Here is a 23,760-nt window from a genome sequence, read left to right on the forward strand (position 1 = left end):
TGCATGTACCCCATCCTCATGCCTTATGCTGGTGTGTATATATATATATATATATATATATATATATATTCACTTAAAAAACCATAGGTTTCACACATGTTATAGTTAGCTGGACATTTCACTCGTAAAAAACCAATGAAATTCCCCCGTTATAGTTAGTTCAGATAACTATAACTCGCACGCCCGCAATCCACTGCTCATGACGTCACATATTACATCACTCATGACATGGTCAGTGGCATCACTTGTAGTAAGGACTCCCTTAATACGTACATACATTGTTAAGTTAGCATAACCGCGTTAGAGGTTAGAAAGCCATCTTGCTGCTTTTGCACACGACACTGCATTTACATGTTATTGCTTAAACGAACTGCTGACTCGAGTTTTGCCTCACACGAGAGCAATCTGTTGTTACCATCCCGAGCTCTGCGAAGCGACCTTGGTCTGCACACGATGTGACAAACAGTCTGAGTTGTTAGACAATGCATGTTTTCCACTCTAGGTTGATCGACCCACTATTTAGCCATAACACACGAGCAGCTGCACATACCTGAAAGTTGGTGCTTTTAATATCACGGACATCATGTTTATTATTCAGACCGAAGACGAGCCTTCCTGCGAGAAGTCTCCTGATGCTCCTGTGATGTGATTTCACTAAGCTGATCTTTGAGGTATGGGGTCCCCTATTCAAGCCTAAGAGACCTTCTGTTAGTCTAATAATAATATTAGCCTCTTAGTAAAGGGAAAGTGGTAGTATCCACTGTCATTATAACATGATCACCCCTTTTATATTCTATGGAATTGTAACTATGTTAATGGTTTTGATTTTAATCATTTGTCTGCTTGTATTAGCCAAAGTACTGCATATTAGGACACGTGGTCTATAAAAATAAACTCTTTTTATTTTCACCGTGTCTCTGTTGATTCTTGTTGTGGACTGATGTGAGAATAATATACGAACAGGTATTTCCGATTCCCACCATTCCTGAGTATGTACTGAGTCGCGTGTTCTGGGTTGTCTTTTCATTGGGACCTCCGAGCTAAATCTCGGATAACGAATGGGACACTTATGCTAGCCGGATACTGGGTTCTGGGTTCTGAGGTGAGTTTCTGGTACACCACAACTTACTGAGGTCCTGGGGTTCTACGCATAGTTCTGTGTATAAGCAGAATCCCTGCAACATGGCGCACCTAACGTTTGGTCTATGAGTTGAAACGCCTTAGTAGTGCTCGCGTTTGTCCACAACACCCTCATTCTTGTTTCCGGATAACAAGTCTGACGGATTTAAACCTACCTAGGTCTATTGATATAGGTTCTTTCAAGCTTGATAATTAAAAAGGTTAGTGAACCCTTGTGCTACTGATAGTTTCACGTGTGTTGTCCTAATGTCGGTGGATATTGCGGCGCATAGCCGTGCGGCTCTAAAACGTCATTTGACGCAGTATGGGGTACCGGACACTGGTATGAACGTCATCTTTGTGGTGGGAGCCGATGCGGCTCATCCCTATGAGTTGTTCTACTCTTGGGTGACGATTCCAGCGGTGGGGGATGACGACACCTTTCATTCTTACACTGCCGCTGCAGTGCCGGCGAACTATACGCCGTATAGGACACAGGAAATACCAATATCTGCTTGGCAGCATCTTATTTGGTTTAATGGCGCCCTTCCCCATGTGGTTATACCGCCGAGAATGGGCCCTTTGTCAATTGCAGGGGCCACTTGGCCGGTACTAGCCGGATTTACGCCTCATCCCCGTTACCTAACGGTGACGGTGGCTGAGCTGCGTGTACTACACACTGCCCTAATTACGGTATATAGGGCGTTGGTGCAGTATGTGTCGCGCAATATGCAGGCGGGGGCGCCTGCTGTTGCGGGGCAGCCTACTGATCATCACGCGGTGGTCATTAGTCCTGTTATGGTCAATTCTGTTATGGGCAAGCGCCCCCTAACTAGGGATGATTTCCCCTTTTGGCTTGCTGAGAAATTTGACCAAATAGAAGCGGTTTACCCGAATACTTCGCCTGTGGAGAAACACAGGATCCTCACCATTAGTTTGCCTAAGGACTTGGTCCCCCACATTGATGATTGTACAAATTGGGGCAAGGTCTTTGCAGCGACGTACGCGCAGTGCTATGGCACTCCGTCTATGTTGCAGCTGCCCTCCGTAATCAAACGAGTTCAAGAGAACCATGGTGCGGAGTCTGCGATAGAGTTAGGGATGCGGCTCCTCGGGCAATTTGACCTGGTGGCTACCATGATAATTGGTAACCTGAAGGGTGATGCTTTGCATTTCCAGGTTCGTAATGAACTGAAACGAATTCCTGAGGAGGACAAACCTCAGGAATTTGCGAAAATAATCGCAGAGGCATATCGGGATTTGGGTCGTAGCTCTTTAGGAGTTAAGCCTGTCATAAAGAATCCCGATCTAAAGCAGCAGGGTAAGACAGAAACGTCTGGTAAGAACGACCGGCCCTTTTTTCCTAAACAAAAATGGCAGGTTAAACAACAGGGGAAGCAGCAGCAGCAGAAACAGGGGTCTCGGCCTGCCTCTCCCGTACAGTCTAGTAGTGAACGCACTTATGATCTGCGCGATCGTGCTGCTATAAAGTCTCCTGATCGATTTCAGGTTTCTGAACAGCGCTCTCCTCGTTCTTCACAGGAAACATCGGCTACACAGTCCGGTGGCGGAGGCGGTGGCAAAGGTCGGGGTGCTCCACAACAGCGTGACCAGCCCGACAGACTGAGGGTAAAGGCAAGCAGGACGAATTTGCACGACAAAGACCCCCGTTTCAGAAGAAGAAAGTGGCGGCTCTGACGGCAAGGTATGCCTCAGATAGTGCGGACACAGCTTCGGAACCGGACATGGGCGCTGACGCTGCTGGACAGCGCAGCGGAAATTACCATAGTCCGTCAAGCTCTGCGTCCATTTCTGGCGGTGACAGCAACTGATATATCGGTTACTGTGGAAACAGCTGACACCAGAGTGGCTCCCCCTGATAGACTTTATGAAATAGTCTTATTAATTGAGGGTGACATACAACGTACAATAAAAGGAATTTTTTGGGATAATCTGACCACTACCTATGATATCCTCCTAGCGGAGGCAGATTGGCCCCCAGCTTTCATTTTAGAGGCTCCTAGAGGGGAGGAAGTAATCCTCCCGTCCTTTGCGCACACAGTGCCTAAGGACCAAGCTGAAGTGTATGCTGAGGAGTGGGCGCTTGCGCTTGCGCCGGCGGTGTATCGCACTCAGGTGGGATGGGACAGATTGTCCCCCTGCCATGAGATTCCATTGCGGTCTATGCCCCAGCCTCAACCCCAATATCCTATGCGTCGTGAAGCGAGACCTCATGTCGCGGCAATCCTTGAACAATTGGAATATCAGGGTGTTATTGAAACATGTGTGTCCCCTATGAATAACCCTTTATTCACTGTAACGAAGCCTGACGGCTCGTACCGTTTAGTTTTGGATTACCGGCACCTAAACTCCCACTGCCGGACCTGCGCGGTACAAAATACACATAGTTCGGCTTTGGTCGACAGTCTCGTGCGTAAAAGATTTAAAACGACACTTGACATTTCCAATGGCTTTTTTAGCCATAACCTGTCCACACTGAGTAGCCAGTGGACAGCGTTTACTTCGGGCGGAAAACAAAAACAGTTTACAAGATTAGCCATGGGGTACAAAAATAGCCCTGGCGTCTTTTCTGCTCGCGTGGTTTCTCTTTTAGAAAGAATAGACCCTGAAGCATACTCATATGTTGACGATATCTATCTTACGGATGATGAGCTGATGCCACATCTGTCTCCCGTTGACAATATTATCGTGAGTTTTGCTGACTATGGCTACAAATTCAATTTTGCGAAGTCACACATCGCAGAATATACGGTGTTGTTTTTGGGCTACGAGCTCAACAATGAAGGTAAGGGGTTAGCCCCTCACTTTCTGGAAAAGTGTGCACGCTTGAGTGCTCCTACGACACTGAAGAAATTACAATCTCTGCTGGGTTTTCTGAATTTCGGCCGTACGTATATTCCTGATTATGCCCAGCGTATCAAGCCGCTTTACGCCTTGGTACAGCCTTCATTTTCGAAGTCTAGCTGGCAGCTAGAACACTCTGCTATTCTACAGTCTTTACAGGCTGACCTTCTTGCTTCACAATACTTGCTGACACGTGATAACCGCACTAACCTGGTGATAAGAATAGTACCAGGCGCCGTGGGGTTCACGTATTTGACGTTTAATGAGGGCGACACAGTCCCCATTGCGTACAAATCCCACTTGTACACCTCTGCTGAATTACGTTTTTCCACGGTCGAAAAAGTTCTGACTGCTGTGCAGATGGCGATCCTCAAGGAACGCGCACTGTCGCATGGGAAACAGATTCTGGTTGTAACACCATATCCTGCTTTAGAGGCAGTGACAAAAGCAAGTGTACCAAATTCTAAAGCTTTGCATCCACGGTGGATACAATGGGCTACAACACTGACGTCGCCAGACGTCACTTACATCTTTGATGCCTCATTACACACTCAAGAGTACTTGCAGTATGAATTCGTTCATCCGGCACCTCTGTCTTTGCGCCCGCTCGAAGAATACCATTGTGTCATATACACTGACGGGTCTGCGCAACCCGCAATTGGATCGAAGCACGCTTATTCAGCGGCTTGCGCAATTGTCGTAGGTACATTCGTAAATGGTGAATTCCAATCTGATGCAGTGCATACGCAGTCATTGGGTGATTGTACCGCGCAATTGGCGGAGCTCCGGGCTCTAGTGCTTGCACTGGAGTTTGCTGATCCCCGAGTCACTACTCTTATAGTGAGGGACTCCTTCTACTGTGTCCAGTCCTACAATGACAATTTACACTTCTGGTCTCAGAATGATTACCGTGACACTAAAGGTAGCACAATTAAGCATAAAACGCTTTGGGTTCGAGTGGCAGACTTTAAAGAACGTCTCCCACTCGTAAGTGTTATACACACTCTTGGTCACCAGCGGCTTGGTGTCCATGCTGTCGGCAACAGCTTAGCTGACGAGGCAGCGAAAACAGCAATCAATCAATCAATCAGTGACATTTATAGAGCGCACTACATACCCGTAGGGTCTCAAGGCGCTGGGGGTGGGGGGGTGCCACTACTGCTCGAACAGCCATGTCTTCAGCTTCTTCCTGAAGGAGAGGTGGTCTTGGGTCAGGCGCAGGTCGGTCGGGAGGGAGTTCCAGGTCTTGGCGGCCAGGTAGGAGAAGGACCTTCCTCCTGTGGTCGCTCTTCGGATGCGGGGGACGGCGGCGAGGGCGAGGTTGGCTGATCGGAGGTGGCGTTTGGGAGCGTAGAAGTTGACTCGGCTGTTGAGGTAGCTCGGGCCTTGGTCGTGTAGGGCTTTGTGTGCGTGGGTGAGGAGGCGGAAGGTGATTCTTTTGTTGACGGGGAGCCAGTGAAGGTCTCTCAGATGTCCGGAGATGTGGCTGGTTCGTGGGATGTCGAGGATGAGTCTGGCTGAGGCGTTCTGGATCCGCTGGAGTCTCTTCTGGAGCTTGGCGGTGGTACCGGCGTAGAGGGCGTTGCCGTAGTCCAGTCGGCTGGTGACGAGGGCCTGGGTGACGGTCCTCCTGGTCTCGGTGGGGATCCACCAGAAGATCTTCCGTAGCATGCGTAGGATGTTGAAGCACGCCGAGGAGACGGCGTTGACTTGCCTGGTCATGGAGAGGGAGGAGTCCAGGATGAAGCCCAGGTTGCGTGCATGGTCTGTCGGTTTGAGTGCGGTGCCCAGGGCGGGCGGCCACCAGGAGTCGTCCCAGGCGGAGGGTGAGGAGCCCAGGATGAGGACCTCCGTCTTGTCCGAGTTCAGCTTCAGGCGGCTGGTCGTCATCCACTCGGCTACGTCCTTCATCCCTTCATGTAGGTTGGCTCTGGCGGCGGCGGGGTCGTTGGTCAGGGAGAGGATCAGCTGGGTGTCGTCGGCGTAGGAGATTATGTTGAGGTTGTGTTGCCGTGCGATGGCCGCGAGGGGGCTCATGTAGACGTTGAAGAGGGTGGGGCTCAGCGAGGATCCTTGAGGGACGCCGCAGATGACATCGGTGGCCTCTAACTTGTACGGTGGTAGACGGACTCTCTGTGTTCTTCCGTCGAGGAAGGAGATGATCCATTCCAGCGCCTTGTCCTGGATTCCGACGTTGCTGAGGCGCTGTACTAGGGTGCGGTGGCAGACAGTGTCGAATGCTGCGGAGAGGTCTAGGAGGATGAGGGCCGCTGTTTCTCCGTTGTCCATCAGGGCTCGAATGTCATCGGTGGCGGCGATGAGGGCGGTCTCGGTGCTGTGATTGGCTCGGAAGCCGGACTGTGAGGGGTCGAGGGATCCATTCGTCTCGAGGAAGGCGGCCATCTGCTTGTTGACGGTCTTCTCGATGACTTTGGCTGGAAACGGGAGGAGCGAGATGGGGCGGTAGTTCTTGAGTTCGGTGGGGTCCGCTGTGGGTTTTTTGAGTAGCGCGCTGAGTTCGGCGTGCTTCCAGCTCTCAGGGAAGGTGGCGGTCTCGAAGGATGTGTTGATGATGTCTCGCAGGTGGGGTGCGATGACAGCGTCAGCCTTGTTGAAGACGTGATGAGGGCAGGGGTCGGTCGGTGATCCGGAGTGGATGGAGTTCATCGTGCGGATGGTGTCTTCGGTGCTGATCGGAGTCCAGGCTTGGAGGGTGGTGGTGAGGGGTGGTTGTTCGGTCTTGGTGTGCGTTGGTTGGTTGCTGAAGCTGTTGTGTATGTCCGCGATCTTGTTGTGGAAGTATGAGGCGAGGGAGTTGCAGAGGTCTTGCGATGGGGTGATGTCGTTGTTTTCTGCGCTGGGGTTGGAGAGCTCTTTCACGATGTTGAAGAGTTCCTTGCAGTTGTGTGCGTTGTTGTCCAGCCTGTCCTTGAAAGCAGTTTTCTTGGCGGCGCGGATCAGCTGGTGGTGTTTCCGGGTGGCCAGCTTGAAGGTGTTCCTGTTGTCCGGTGTGGGATCCCTTCTCCAGACTTTCTCGAGGGCTCGGCAGTTCTTCTTGGAGCTCTTGAGTTCGTCGGTGAACCACGGGGCTTTCTTGCTGCCGGGTCTGCTGGGCGGGGTCCTCAGCGGGGCGAGTTCGTCCGCGCAGTTGCTGATCCACTGTGTGAGGTTGTTGGCGGCCTGGCTGGGGTTCGCTGAGCTGGCAGGGGGGTGCTGGCTCAGGGAGGTGGCGAGCTGGTCTGCTGTGATCTTGTTCCAGCTTCTGCGGGCGGCTTGTTGCTGGTGGTGGTGGGTCGTCGTTCTCTTGAAGGTGAAGTGGACGCAGCTGTGGTCCGTCCATTGAAGCTCTGTGGCGTGGCTGAAGACGATGTCTTTGCAGGATGAGAAGACGGCGTCGAGTGTGTGTCCGGCGAGGTGGGTGGGGGTGGATACCAGCTGCTTGAGTCCAAGATTGGCGAGGTTGTCGAGCAGGGTGCTGGTGTTGCGGTCGTTGTTGTTCTCCAGGTGGAAGTTGAGGTCCCCCAGGAGGATGTAGTCGGCGGAGGGGAGGGCATGCGGGCTGACGAAGTCGGCGATGTCCTCGCTGAATTGTGTGCGTGGTCCCGGGGGTCGGTAGATCAGGGTGCCTCTGAGGGTGGTGTTTGGGTCGGTGTGGATCTGGAAGTGCAGGTGTTCGGCGGTGGTCAGGGAGTTGTCCGTGCTGGTCGTGAGACGGATGGTGTTCCTGTGGATGATGGCGATGCCTCCTCCCATCTGGTTGGCGTTGCGGTCCCTCCGGATGATCTTGTAGCCCTCCGGGATGGCGATGGCGATGTCGGGAGCTGAAGAGGCGTTCATCCAGGTCTCCGTGAGGAAGGCAACGTCAGGGGCTGTGGCGTCTAGGAGGTTCCAGAGTTCGATGGCGTGTCTGTGGACGGAGCGGGTGTTGAGCAGGATGCACTTGAGGTGGGTGCTGCTGGTGTTTGGCTTGGCGGCTGCTGGTGCGGGGCAGGTCCGGATGCAGGAGAACTTGCAGGCGTGGCAGCTGAAAGGTCCGTGGGTGAGTCGTGGTGTGGCTTGGTGGCAGTCTGGGAGTCGGCCGGTGTTGAGTGCGATGAGGGTGGCGGCGGAGTACGTCAGGCGGGTAGGTCGGGGTCTTCGTGGGCCAGGGGTCCTGGCGCTGGTCGCGATCCGGTCGCGGACGGGCGCAGACGGGCTTACCTTTGGCGCGCCTTCGGCGCGCCCGCTGCGCGTGACCGCTGCGCGTTCGCACGGTCGCCATATAAGGCGAAGTGCGCGGGTGGGCGGGGCAGCTGGGAGGCGGGAGCGGGGAGGGATACAGAAGGAAAAAGGGGCGGGGCTAAGCGGCGGTGGCGGGAAGCGGGGAGGGTGAGCGGGGCTCGGCGAGGTAGGCGGGCAGACAGGGAGGAGACAGCGAAACACGGGCACAGTTATCAGATAATTTTAACAAAACACGGGCACGGTTACAATGAAAAGAAAATACACAAAGTCACACAGTCAAGGGAATGCAATTCGCACCAGAGCGATCAGCCGGCAGGCAGGCACGGACCGCGCCTCTCGGAGGAGGGGGCGTGGTCAGCGGCAGCGCGACAGGCAGCGAGGCAGCTAGGCGGGCAGAGGAGCACACGCAGCAGCTACAGTGGCTACATACTTAGTGGCAGCAGTTACAAGATCCAAAAGTAAGATTGATGATGACATCTTGGCAGCTATTGCTGCTACAGAGAAGGGAGGAGATTACCCGAAGGGTTTTCCCTCTCGGTATATTTACCATTTAAGTCCTGATAACGTCCCGTTAGTGAGGATTAACGACGTTGGTGATAGAATTATTCCCAACGCGGACTGCAGACCAGCACTGATCTTGGCTGCACATGAGGGGTTGGCGTCTGCCCACGCCGGTGTGTCAGCTACAATATCTCTGCTACAACAACGTTACTGGTGGTTTGGTTTATATAAACAAGCGCGCGCTTATGTTCTTGATTGTGACATTTGCCAACAGATTAAACCTTCTACTGTTGCGCGCCCACCACAGACACAGCTGTACATCTCTAATAAGCCATTTGGTTGTGTTTATTTAGGTCACTGCGGTCCTTTTTCTTCTGATACTGTGTACAAGTACATCTTGGTTGCAGTGGATTCGTGCACACGTTTTCTATGGGTGTGGCCACAAAGGAGTGCTGACTCGCGGACTGTCATCAGGGATTTGCGTGTCTTTGTGGGAACTTTTGCGTGTGGTACCTTCCATTCTGATCAGGGCCCTGCGTTCGCCTCTAAGGCTTACAAGGAGGCTATGAAAAATTTGGGGGTCCTTGTCAAATTTTCGTCTCCCTACCGACCTGAGGGTAATAGTGTGGTGGAGCGAATGAACCGTGACTTAAAGCAATCATTGACAGCACGTGTTTTAGGCACAGGCCGGAACTGGCTAGCCCATTTGTATAACGTTCAACGTGCACTAAATAATCTCCCTAGAAGGTCTCTGGGTGGGCGGACCCCGTACATGATGCTCTTCGGAATCAGAATGTTTGTTCCGGACCTTGATGGTCTAGACATTGCGGCGTCGACCGCACCCTTTGACGTAGATGATCACTGTGCTGTTTTGCAGACTCTACAAGAAGCCAGAGACTCTCTTTCGAAAGAACATTTGCCCTCCACGTCTGAAGCTGAGGTTCAGATTCCGGTAGTCGGCTGGCTACCCCGAGTTGGTGATCTGGTCCGTGAGAAGGTGGAGAACAAGAAGGAGTTCGGCCCCTCTTATCGAGCACCAGTTCCAGTGCTTGGAGTGCAGGGTACAAGAACAGTCATTTTACCTCCACTTCCTGGTCGCAAAGAAAACAGGTACATCTCTATTGACAATGTCAAACTTCAGCGAGTGGCCGATACTTCTTAGTATGACTCCGGCAGTTTCGTGCCAGACAATGCAAAGAAATTCAATGATGGTTCCTGCTACTACCACCTTGTCTGATGTTGCAATCGAGATGCATTCAGTTACTGATCCCTTGCTGATACCACCGGCTGGTGGTTTGTCCGATGAGACTGAGTATGCTTATCCTACACGTGGACCTTCGCCTGTTTTACAATCTACAGCACTTGGCCAGTCCCGTTTTTCCTTTGACACTAGCTCTTTGCCCTCACCTCCCCCATCAAACATTGCTGTTTTTGTGAGCTGGTTTAAGAAGCATTTTTTGATAGCTCCTTGGACATACATCTGGTTGATGCTTTTTGGTATTTTTTTGTTCATGTCCATTGGATTTGTTGTGGTGTTCTTCCGTTTAGTAGATGGCCATTATCTCAAAGAGAGATCGACAATTAGACTTATCAATGGAACTTTGGCCCCCCACTCCTCATCACACATCATGAAAAGGGACCAGACTTTTGTGAATATTACTGCCTGGCCCGTCATGGATGGAATCGCATGGGATGCTGTTAAATTTCAAATTCATGGGCCTACAGAGGTCATTAATGTGCCTAATGTATTTCGTGTTTCTATGGGTGATGTAGTTAAACAGAACATACGTTCTGATGATTGGGATGTACACGCCATTGAAGCGCTGTTTTCAGATTTGAAATATTATGCCGCCTTTGATGCAGAGGATTTGTATGAAAATGCGGCTAATTATGCGGAACAGTATTGTTTTCAACATTATGGCAATCACTTCTTGCATAAATCAAATTCGTTTAGAAATTTTGTAAATTTTACCCAGTGGGAACATTGTCCCACCCCCTCATTTGGCAGTTCACACACATTAGTTGATAAGTTTACTTATTTTACTGATTTCAGTGTTTCAGCCCCGGCTTCCTTTTATTTTAAAGTTAAGCCTGAGTCTGCCTCCAAGGTTAGACTGACACACACCAAATTGCTATATTCTAAGTCCTTTATGGATGAGTTGTCAATCAAAGGTTATGATCTATGGAAGGCTACTATTGATCTTAAGTCGGTTTGGGGTTCCAAACCGTGGCAGGTTCAGGGAACTGAAGCTTTACACCGTGCCTGTCTAGTACCAAATCATATGTTGTTTTTAAATGCAACCATCTTCCAAACCACCTGTTTCGGATTGGCCACTTCTAAAAAACTAAATTCGCCTTCTGTGCCGGATCTGGGTGCTTACCCAAATTGGGATAATCACACAGGTCTGTCCCTTCCTGCTTTGCAGTTATTGGTTTCCAATTCGTCCTTCAACATTTCGAAATTTAGTAGTGAGGGATGGTTAATTTGGCAAAGCAGTTCTGATACCTGTCAACGTCGTTTTCTAGGACTGAAACCGGGGTATACTCAAGATCGAGTGGACCCCCGGTTTGAGTCGTCACATACAGTAACTACATACTCTGTAGGGAAATTATGTCAGTCCTGGCTGCGACATTCCACCTTGGCATCTGTCAAAGTTCATTTATCAAAGTTACATGACAAAATAGATTTGAATGATTTTGTTAAAGGTCCTGTGGGTGGCAGATCCAAGAGATGGGCGTATGCTATTTACAACGAAGTATGGAAACTGTCGCAAATTGAGGCTGCTTCGAGATTGAGAGCTATTGATCAAGCTAATATGGAAAAAGTATTGGCAGTTATTGATAACAGCATTAACACTCTCTCTTCTCGCATTTATACATTAGATAATATAGTGTCTTCAATTGTTGATATTGTGCAGGATGATGTGTCTGTGTTGTATCATGGTCAAAACCAGTTGCGTTCTGTTATGCAGTTTGCTTGGACATTACAAACATTGAAGGCAGGGAAGGTCCCTTGGGACTATCTGAATACAACATCGTTATTTCTTCCTTTTAACCTTACTGACAAACAGCAGTTCATGTCCATGAAAGATGCTACATATTCCCTGCTCCATATTGAGAAATTGGAGCCGTTACCTTTTTCTGTTGCGGAAGTCGATTCCGCTGTGTGGCTCTTACACGGATTGATAAGTCTACCGTTTGCGCTTTTTAAGTTTACCTCTTGTATGAAACACTATGCTCTGGGTAGATATGAACAGCTGGGTACCGCTTTCATACATGAAGTCTGGTCCCTCCCCTTTACGTATAGATGTACAAGGGACGGTACTGAGGTTTATCTGAAGGGTGAAGAATGTACAACGTCACCTGATCATTCTGTTGTATGTCGGCACATTCAATTACACGGTGCTTGTAATGTACACGCTCCGAATTTGGCCTGCGTCCTCAAAGGTATCCCGGTACCAGTGATTACGCCATCTTTCAAGCTGCTTGCAAACGGTAGTTATTTAATTTTAAACAATGAAGCTTGCTGCGGGATGTTAGTAGGGATCCCGTATATAGTAACTGTAACACAGAGGGTTGTCTGCTGCAATAACGTCCTGTTTCCACCCCCACATGGGAGGCTGGATGCTTCTATCTGGCCTTCAATTCCAACCTTGAAAGCAGAGTTCGACAAAATGAGCAGAATAAGAGCGCTATTGTCCCAAAAGGAGGTGCCATTGACTTCCTCCCGGGAAACATTTGTCCTTCACGTAGCAAATACGCGCACCGAGGTACAGGCGCTTTTGAATACTGACCTCCCCCTGCATTTTGGTGCTTTGATCCAAACAATTTTCAATGCCTCGTCCACGACTGGCCTGGCTCATTTTTTTAAACTTGTGGGCTCGGGCCTCGTGACCTCTTTCCAAACTATTTTTGGTGTGATTCCGGCATTTTTTCATTCTATTTTCTCCAGCGTCTTTGGAGGTGTCCCGTTAATTCTGGCTCTAGTGGCAGGTGTGCTACTTTTACTTTTCATCTTGCGGAATGGCTGCTCTTTCTGTGCCACACGTCAGCCTGTCCCGTCTGCAGTTTCTTCGTGACAGGATGCTTGATTACTATGGTGTCCTGCCGTTGGCGACTTTGAGCCTGGCATATGGATTATCCTTCCGGTATTCCTACTTCACCTGTGTGCAACCTGTCTTCCACTGCCTAGATTGTCCCTTTGAATGGCCTATGGATTTGTGTTTAACCAACATGGTGTCTCCGGACCCGGATTTTGATCGGCTGATGAGGCCCTTAGTGTCTCACGAGTCTGCCTGTTCTGGAGTTCGGATTATGGCCTGCGGTGCGGCACATGGTATCCTGGGTAATTGGGACATCGTGAGAGCGGCATATGACTTCTTGAATATGAGTTACTTGGAAGTACACGATGGTTGCCCTCTGATGGTGCTAGAGGCTCTGCTGATAGAAGAACACGTATGTTCCTTTTCTTTACTTAACTGGATGGCTGAAACCTTCAGTGGCCGTGCCAATGATTTTCTGCTGGAAGCAGTGGCCACATATGCTGCATATACTTTTACGGATTAAGTAAACTTTCGTCCACAGTGTTTTCCTCACGTGTCTTGAACTGGCCCTGTACGTTTACACTTCTGCCCGGTGAGGGTTTTTTCATTTTTTTCACCTCCCCGATTCCAGTTTGAATTTTTTTGTTTTTCCTCTCTATTTTTGAGGTTTTTTCCTGTTCGAACTTTGCCTGAACTGACCAGTTCCTTTTTTTCAATTGGATACGCCTTGTTCTGCTCTGTCGTGCTTGAACTCTGCGTTCTCTCACTTTTCTTGCATACTAAGTAGTGCTTCGATCAAGGGGGCATGTAGTAAGGACTCCCTTAATACGTACATACATTGTTAAGTTAGCATAACCGCGTTAGAGGTTAGAAAGCCATCTTGCTGCTTTTGCACACGACACTGCATTTACATGTTATTGCTTAAACGAACTGCTGACTCGAGTTTTGCCTCACACGAGAGCAATCTGTTGTTACCATCCCGAGCTCTGCGAAGCGACCTTGGTCTGCACACGATGTGACAAACAGTCTGAGTTGTTAGACAATGCATGTTTTCCACTCTAGGTTGATCGACCCACTATTTAGCCATAACACACGAGCAGCTGCACATACCTGAAAGTTGGTGCTTTTAATATCACGGACATCATGTTTATTATTCAGACCGAAGACGAGCCTTCCTGCGAGAAGTCTCCTGTTGCTCCTGTGATGTGATTTCACTAAGCTGATCTTTGAGGTATGGGGTCCCCTATTCAAGCCTAAGAGACCTTCTGTTAGTCTAATAATAATATTAGCCTCTTAGTAAAGGGAAAGTGGTAGTATCCACTGTCATTATAACATGATCACCCCTTTTATATTCTATGGAATTGTAACTATGTTAATGGTTTTGATTTTAATCATTTGTCTGCTTGTATTAGCCAAAGTACTGCATATTAGGACACGTGGTCTATAAAAATAAACTCTTTTTATTTTCACCGTGTCTCTGTTGATTCTTGTTGTGGACTGATGTGAGAATAATATACGAACAGGTATTTCCGATTCCCACCATTCCTGAGTATGTACTGAGTCGCGTGTTCTAGGTTGTCTTTTCATTGGGACCTCCGAGCTAAATCTCGGATAACGAATGGGACACTTATGCTAGCCGGATACTGGGTTCTGGGTTCTGAGGTGAGTTTCTGGTACACCACAACTTACTGAGGTCCTGGGGTTCTACGCATAGTTCTGTGTATAAGCAGAATCCCTGCAACACACTGATGACATCATCCTTGTGATACAGTGGCGGTCGCGCGAGTTATAGTTATCTGAACTAACTATAATGGGGGAATTTCATTGGTTTTTTACGAGTGAAATGTCCAGCTAACTATAACATGTGTGAAACTATGGTTTTTTAAGTGAATTTGCAAGGTTTTTTAAATGCTAATTCCTAACTATAACGTGTGTGAAACCTATGGTTTTTTAAGTGAATTTGTACGTTTTTTTAAATGCTAAGTTATGTATTTATTAATTATTTTTTTTCCCAAGGTTTTTCACCGTGCGCGCACCGTGCGCGCACTTTGGGAGCACGGTGCGCTGCACGTACCGTGCGCGCACCCCCGCGATTTTTTTCAAAAATAATAAAAAAAAAAATTCAGCCTTGAGGGTCCTTCTGTGACCCCCTGACAAAGGCTAGGGGGTCAGGAACTCTCTTCCCTGCCCCCTTTTCACGTTTTCCACCTTTCCTTTTCAGTGCGACAGACAAAATGGCGGCCGACACTTCCGGATTTCGACCGATTCGAATGTTTACTGACATCTATCAACCAATCAGAATTTCGCTCGCGCACGGCACCGTGCGCGCACAGTGCGCGCACGGTGCGCGCGTATAGATATTTATATGCTTTTAAATGCTATTTTCTCAGGAAATACTGAACAGATTGACACCAGACCTGCAAAAGGCACTTCCCTGACCTGAGGACTACCTCTCTGCCAAATTTCAAGTAATTCTGTTCAGCCGTTCGGGCTGTACCTTCGACTAAAGGTCCTATGGGAAAAATGCATGGGGAAAACGCGTTTTGGGACCCCCCTTTTTTCTCGGCCCCCCCTTGACGAATCACCCCGAGACTTTCAGGGTAGGAGCTGAGCGGAGCGCCCCATTAGTTTTGAAAATTTCACGAGTATTCGTCAACCGGCGCCAAAGTTATTCAAAGTAGAATTTTGAGATTTCCTATGGAAACACGATCCTAACTATAACTATCTACTGGCGACCGCCAGTAGATAATATATATATTACCTACTGGCGGTCGCCAGTAGGTAGTTATAGTTAGGACCCTGTTTCCATAGGAAATCCGCAACATTCTATTTGGAATAACTTTGGCGCCGGTCGACGAATCCTCGCGAAATTTTCAAAACTAATGGGGCGCTACGCTCCGCTCCTACCCTGAAAGTCTCGGGGGGATTCGTCAAGCGGGGGCTGAGAAAAAAGGGGAGTCCCAAAACGCGTTTTCCCCATGCATTTTTCCATAGGACCTTTAGACACAGCTACAGCCCGAACGGCTGAACAGAATTACTTGTAATTTGGCAGAGAGGTAGTCCTCAGGTCAAGGAAGTGCCTTTTGTAGGTCTGGTGTAAATCTGTTCAGTAGTTCCTGAGAAAATAGCATTTAAATCAATATATATATCTGTAAGCGCGCTCCGAGCGCGCACCGTAAGCTTACCGTACGCGTACGGTGCCGTGCACGAGCGCGATTCTGATTGGCTGTTAGATCTTAGTAAACATTCGAATCGGTCGAAACCAGGAAGTGTTGGCCGCCATTTTCTCTCTCGCACTCGGAGGGGTGGAGGAAAAACAAAGTTGGATATCATAAAAAGGGGGCAAGCTAGACGGCTCCTAACCACCTAGCCTTGGTTATGGTGTGCCAGAAGGCCACCCAAGGCCCAAAAATATATATATATTTTTTTTGAAAAAACGCCGATTACGCTTACCGTACGCGTACGGTAAAAATTTAATTAAAAAAAAACAAAATCCATATTCCCCCCCCCATGTGCAAAAGATGCCCGCAGGGCACCTTTTTTGCATGGCATATAACAAATCTGTGAACATGTAATAGAAAACCTTTCAGAACGAAGCGCATAATATGTCCTCCGTGTGCGGACGGTGCGCGAAGGGCATCGTGCGTACATGGCCCATCCAGCCTAACGTGGGCATGCGGTGCGCATAGCGCACCGCGTGCCCACCGTGCGTCCACGGCACTAACTGCGTTAAGTGGGCGCGAACTGCGTGAAGTGGGCGCGCACGGCACGAACGGCGTAAAGTAACTTAGCATTTAAAAAAACGTACAAATTCACTGAAAAAACCATAGGTTTCACACACGTTATAGTTGGGAATTAGCATTTAAAAAACCTTGCAAATTCACTGAAAAAACCATAGGTTTCACACAAGTTATAGTTAGCTGTACATTTCACTCGTAAAAAACCAATGAAATTCCACGTTATAGTTAGTGCAGGCAACTATAACTCACGCGACCACAATCCTCTGCTAATGACATATGTGTCTTTATGAAAAAAAAATATTTGTAATATATGTATAGCTAAAATTTAATGGAAGAAGACATGGGCAAATAAGTGTCTAAATACAGCATTAGCATCAGCAGAGGATTGCGGTCGCGTGAGTTATAGTTGCCTGCACTAACTATAACGTGGAATTTCATTGGTTTTTTACGAGTGAAATGTACAGCTAACTATAACTTGTTTGAAACCTATGGTTTTTTCAGTGAATTATATATATATATATTCACTTAAAAAACCATAGGTTTCACATACGTTCTAGTTAGGAATTAGCATTTAAAAAACCTTGCAAATTCACTGAAAAAACCATAGGTTTCACACATGTTATAGTTAGCTGGACATTTCACTCATAAAAAACCATTGAAATTCCCCCGTTATAGTTAGTTCAGCTAACTATAACTCGCGCGACCGCAATCCACTGCTGATGATGTCACATATTACATCACTGTATTCACTAAGATACTGTTAAGAAGTCAGTTATACAATTAATTTTACAACAAAAACCTCCATTTAGACACTTATTTACCCATTTATTCTTCCATTAACCTTTAGATATACATATATAAAAAATATTTATTTTTCAGAAAGACACATATTCACTGGATGATGTCATCAGTGATGTCATTTGAGATGTCATCAGTGATGTCATGAGTGATGTCACTGACCATGTCATGAGTGATGTAATATGTGACGTCATGAGCAGTGGATTGCGGTTGCGCGAGTTATAGTTAGTTGAACTAACTATAACGGGGGAATTTCAATGGTTTTTTTACGAGTGAAATGTCCAGCTAACTATAACATGTGTGAAACCTATGGTTTTTTCAGTGAATTTGCAAGGTTTTTTAAATGCTAATTCCAAACTATAACATGTGTGAAACCTATGGTTTTTTAAGTGAATTTGTAAGGTTTTTTAAATGCTAATTTATGTATGTATTATTATATTTTTTATATATTTATTTTACAATAAACTACCTATGTATATAGTTATAGATTGACTGTATCCTGTAATATGGAATGGCTCAGCTCTTTTTTTTGAATTTGGATAAAGTTGAACAGCATAGTTAATATCTTCTATAAACTTATAAACAGTTTAAAATGTTTTTTTTTTAAGGGTTTTTGAAGGTGCGCGCATGGTGTGCGCACCCCACGATTTTTTGAAAAAAAATAAAATGGTTTTTTCACCCTTTGGGGTCCTTCAGGGACCCCCTTACAAAGGCTAGGGGGTCAGGAACTATCTACCCTGCCCCCTTTTCACGTTCTCGACCTTTCTTTTTCACTGTCACACACAAAATGGCATCCAACACTTCCTGATTTCGACCGATTGGAATGTTGACTGACATCTAACCACCAATCAGAATTACGCCCGCGGACATTTGGTGCGCGCACCGTGCGCGCACGGTGCGCGCATATAGATATATATTTACTTTTAACTGCAATTTTCTCAGGAACTACTGAACAGATTGACACCATATATGCAAAAGGCACATGCCTGACCTCAGGACTACCTCTTTGCCAAATTTCAAGTAATTCTGTTCAGCCGTTCAGGCTGTACCTTCGACTAAAAGTCCTATGGAAAAATGCATGGGGAAAACGCGTTTTGGGACCCCCCTTTTTTCTCAGCCCCCGCTTGATGAATCACCCCGAGACTTTCAGGGTAGGAGCTGAGCGGAGAGCCCCATTAGTTTTGAAAATTTCACGAAGATAAGTCAACCGGCGCCAAAGTTATTCAAAATAGAATTTTCAGATTTCCTATGGGAACTCGGTCCTAGCTATAACCATCTACTGGCGACCGCCAGTAGATAATATATATATTACCTACTGGCGGTCGCCAGTAGGTAGTTATAGTTAGGACCTATTTTCCATAGGAAATCCGCAACATTCTATTCCCAATAACTTTGGCGCCGATTGACGACTCTTCGCGAAATTTTCAAAACTTTTGGCCAGCTCCGGTCCGCTCCTATCCTGAAAGTTTCAGGATGATTAGTGTGGCGGGGGCTGAGAAAAAAGGGGGTCCCAAAACATGTTTTCCCCATGCAATTTCCCATAGGACCTGTAGCCGCAGCTACAGCCCGAACTGCTGAACGGAATTACACCAAATTTTGCAAAGAGGTAGTCCTCAGTTCAGACTCATGCCTTCTGCTTAAATGGTGTCAATCCTTTCAGTAGTTCCTGAGAAAATCAAAATCAAAATCACATATATATCTGGGCGGAGGCTAACCACACATCTCATCGTGAGATCTGATTGGCTGTCAGCACTTCATCCAAGAAGTGTTGGCAGCCATCTTGGGACCAATATACATAATAGCACCTCATTAAAAAGCATTGCAGTTAATAGAAGGTTTTAAGACTTTAGTTACATTATAAATCATTTGTTGATGGCATCATACTAATTTTTGGAATTTTGGTGTGTTCTAAGGTGATTTTACCATGTGAAAAGAACTTCTGCTGGGATATCATGAATCATGTTTGAGAGAACTATTTTCTCATGCTTTTCCCACAGAGGTTTGGAAGGTGATCTATAAGCTAAACTGAGAGCATATTTTCTGTAAATTCACATTATCTTTCTCAGTCATGTGAGAATGAAGTCTGACATTCTCAGTAAAACATGTACATCCAACAAGGGCAGAGACTGTCAGTTGATTCCTTTGTGTTCTACTGCAGCTTCCCAAAGTGTTCTAAAGAACAACTAGAGCGCTAACAGTCCTACTTATGCCAAATGTATGGCACACCTGAAGCCATCTTGATTGGAATAAAGTGGTAACTCTTAAAACATTTCATTTAAAAAGGAACGAAATGAAGGGGGTTCATTTTGCCATAGAAAGTATGATTAGTGCTGCAGAAAGCATAATTAGGGCACATTTTGAGTGACTTCTCAAATCCTCTTCTATTTCATTAAAAAATTCTGACACGCAGACTGAAACATGCATTTTCAATACCAGCAGCAGACTTCCCTGGTGAGCAGTAGATTTACTAAAGTGATCTAATGAGCAACTAGAGTGATAACATTCTGAATTTATGGCAAATGTGTGACACATCTGAATGCCTTCTTGATGGAATCAAAGTAAAAAACTGAAAGTATTCCTACCTGAGGAGACTGTAGTAAATGAGGAAATTAGGAAACTTTATAACAAATAAGTCTCCCAAGATGGCCACCAGAGACAAAAGAGCCCAAATGTAGCACTGATATCACCCAGATGTAGCCCAAGTATAGCCCAATGACAGAATGTCCCAGAGTGTTCTAACGAACAACTAGAGCGCTAACAGTCTTGCTTATTACAAAAGTATGGCACACCTCAAGCCATCTTGATTGGAATAAAATGGTACCACTTAAAACATTTAATTTGCAAAGGAACAAAATGAAGGGGTTCATTTTGCCATAAAAATTATGATTAGGGCTGCAGAAAGAAAAATTAGGGCACATTTTGACTTCTCAAATCCTCTTCTATTTCATTAAAAAATTCTGCCATGCAGACTGAAACATGAACTTTGAATACCAGTAGCAGACTTCCCTGGTGAGCAGTAGCTTTACTACAGTGATCTAATGAGCAACTAGAGTGCTACCATTCAGAATTTATGGCAAATGTGTGATACATCTGAATGCCTTCTTGATGGAACCAAGTAAACAACCATTGAAAATGCAATAGGTCTCGCCCTCGTTTAAGTTAAAGGAATTCTGTTTGTAATTAGGTGGCTTTTTAGCTTTGCTTGTATTCGTGTTTTTTAAACTTTCATGTACATAACTTGCATATGTGCATATATGTATATGTATATATATGCATGCATTTATATTTGTATTTATACAGATATGCAGATTATATATATGTTTATATATGTATGTATATATATATTCACTGAAAAAACCATAGGTTTCAGAGACGTTATAGTTAGAAATTAGCATTTAAAAAACCTTAGAAATTCACAGAAAAAACCATAGGTTTCCGGGGTATTATAGTTAGCTGGCCATTTCACTCATACAAAACCATAGAAATTCCTCTGTTATAGTTAGTTCTGCTAACTATAACTTGCGCGCCCGCAATGCACTGCTGAAGATGTCACATATTGCATCATTCATGACATGGTCAGTGACATCACTGATGACATCACTGATGACATCTCAAATAACATCACTGATGACATCACTGATGACATCATCCAGTGAATGTAGTTTAGTTTGAAATTTAAATATGTATTGTGTATATATATATATATATATATATATATATATATATATATATATATATATATATATATATATATATATATATATACCAATCTGTATTGAAGATTGAGGAGTGGATATATATCTGTCTGGATGGAGGATTTAGTAGCTGTCTGACTGTCTGTTTAAGTGAGTAATTAAAAGTGTCTCACTTAATACATGGATTAGTAACTAAACTATGTGAATGTGTGCATCACTGTCTCTGTTGTTGTATAACATGCTGCATCAGTTGGTCACTAACTACATGAGTGTGTATATTAGTTATTGATTAGTTGGGTGAGTATTTGTATGGGACACTGAGTTTGTGTGTGGTTGGATGGGGTGTGTGTATCTTTATGCATAGATGTGTGAATGGTTGATTGACTAGGTGTATAGGTTTAAGAGTGCATGTGGAAACATTTTACTGTTTTAATACTGCCTTTATTGTAAAAAAAAAAAAGGCAAATTAATTGCAGGCAGTTAGCTCATAGGCTGCATAGAGTAACCACAACAGGATAAAAGCGGCGCCATGCCTTTAGAACTCCAAGACCTCCATGCTCCCATCATGTCCCTCATGTGACCATTTGGTCAGTTCTTTTTTCCTGCTCCTTCTGTGAGGAGCTAGGAGTATTAAGCTTGTCAGTTTGGGGCTTTTTCTGTCAAAAATATGTTCTTGAAGTTTCTTTTTACACATTGCCTCAAAGTTAAGCTCAGACCGTTTTTGTGCCAAGCTACCAGGGTCTTAAGCACAAGTTAATTGAGTAACTTTTTGTGGTACACCCTGACATGCATTGTGGCCATTGCTTGAGGAGGGTTTCATGCTCCCCCCAATCAACAACCACAATTTTTAACATTGTCGTAAGTCCTTTGAAAAAGGGAGAGCTCCCCATGGGACTATTTCACCTTTGTGAATAAAAAAAAAAGTTTGTTGGAGAGTAGGAAGTTGTCAGGGGATCCACTGCCAACTGTCAAACTTTTCTTTAGTAAAGTAAACTTTTATTTCATCTCAGCTCTATTACCTTTAAGGAAAAAAAGTTGTATTGGAAAACAAACTTTGCTTTAAAAAAAAAAATGTTATCACAGTTTTCTTAGTCTCTGGACCCCAGCAGGCCACCATTCACGTGATGGCATCCCAACCAATTATTACCGAGGGCAGTTTGCAAAATTCCTCAGTAATTGTAAAAATACCGATCACAAATTGCGGCCAGTATTTTGCGAATACTGTTTTGTACTGCAGGCCTATACTTATGCATGATCAAGAACATGAGTGTGCCCCTTTGCAAAATCTGCTAATTTCTACATATCTTGAGAGAGAACAAAGTTATTACCTTATTTTATCAGCAGACATTTGCGAGTTTGTTGTATATGTGTGTGCCTGTGTGACTATATATTAATATACATACACATGCATATATACATGTGTGGGTGTGTGCATATATCATATATGATCAACTGTAACACTGTTGTTAATTTGTACTAATTGGATCATCACAAATGCTTTTATTTATTGCTATAAAATAGCAATGTTATCTTCAAAAATACATTTTAAACATATTTTTAAATTATTGTATATTGTAAATGAACTATGCATCCCTCAGGCTGAAAGGAAAAAAAAGAATCCTAATCTGTTATCACATGCTAACTCTGTTTTGTTGCAGCCTACAACTGAATTATTTTCCGATTTTGATTATACAGGAAGTTGCAAGAACTAAGATTGGAGACAATGCACCTAGAGATGGAGAACCATGAAATGGAGCAAAAGCTAAATCAGCTGCGTTTAAACATGGACAAAGAAAAGATGGAACGGCAGTAAGTTTCTAGAGAGGAGTGTCAAGAGTGGATGTTTTCCATGGAAGACAGTCCTGTGGGACTGGAGAGTTGATATATTCTATGTACCAAGAACCTTTGCACTGTATCTGATCTCTAATGTCTTGATCTCATACTAAATCATAGCCTTAATTTCCAAAGAGGGATTAGCAGTCATGAAAACAACCAGTAAATGGTTTATTCAGTTTAACATTCCCATTAACAGTAGAGGATATGCATGTACATAATTGCCATGTTCCCGCAGGTTATTTAATAACCATCATAAAAATACTTCAACATCTGATTACTCATGTCTCAAAATGTGTTGAGGTGTCAGATGCTATCTTGAAAATTTCAAGAGAGACTCTTGATTGGTGCCAGAACAAGTCTGGTTCTTAAGCCGAGAGATGCGTTGACTCTACCCAATAAAAAAGTGCAGGCTGACAGTCATGATGACTGTTCTTTTATACACATGTTTGAGATGCAAGGACAAGATCTGTTTCCATACCAGGACTTTCTTTCAGCGTTATCCCTAGCATTTTTTTTTCATAAAGCTTCATCCATGTGGTGACATGTTGCTGCTCAAATCCAGTTCATGCCGTGTCTGAAGAGGAGCAGTGAGATATCTGTGACCGAGCTAAGATAAATGCTTATGATGTCTAGGGGTAAGTCACAAATAAGATGCAACAGTAGGCTATGCAAGAACCTGAGGGAAATTCTTTGGTGATGGTTTCTCTGCCCCTTTTTAAGTCACCAGTTAGGGAGGAGTAACACAAAAAGAAAAAGAAATACCACCTGTACTCTACAAGTGTAGAGGCCACCGTCACATTTTTTAACTCAATCTGAAGAATTCTAAAGTTTATCCAGATAACTTTCCCTATAGGTTGTTACCTAAATGCTGAAGCTGAGACAGAGTTCCACTACCTGCTCCAGTCTCAATGGCTACTTTGGTGGACACTATGGCCCTGATTA

The 23,760-nt window shown here is 45.5% G+C and overlaps 1 protein-coding gene across 1 annotated transcript in view; it reads left to right on the forward strand.

Annotated features, from left to right (window-relative positions):
- The window catches only part of ZBBX (zinc finger B-box domain containing), a 546,096-nt gene that overhangs the window by 57,933 nt on the left and 464,403 nt on the right, over window positions 1-23,760 (forward strand). The window contains exon 3 of the mRNA XM_085635186.1: window positions 22,678-22,791. Coding sequence (XP_085491312.1) covers window positions 22,678-22,791 — 114 coding nt within the window. The remainder of the gene's footprint in view (window positions 1-22,677; window positions 22,792-23,760) is intronic.

Source organism: Triturus cristatus, chromosome 11, assembly GCF_964204655.1.
Source record: "Triturus cristatus chromosome 11, aTriCri1.1, whole genome shotgun sequence".
NCBI classification, from domain to species: Eukaryota; Metazoa; Chordata; class Amphibia; order Caudata; family Salamandridae; genus Triturus; species Triturus cristatus.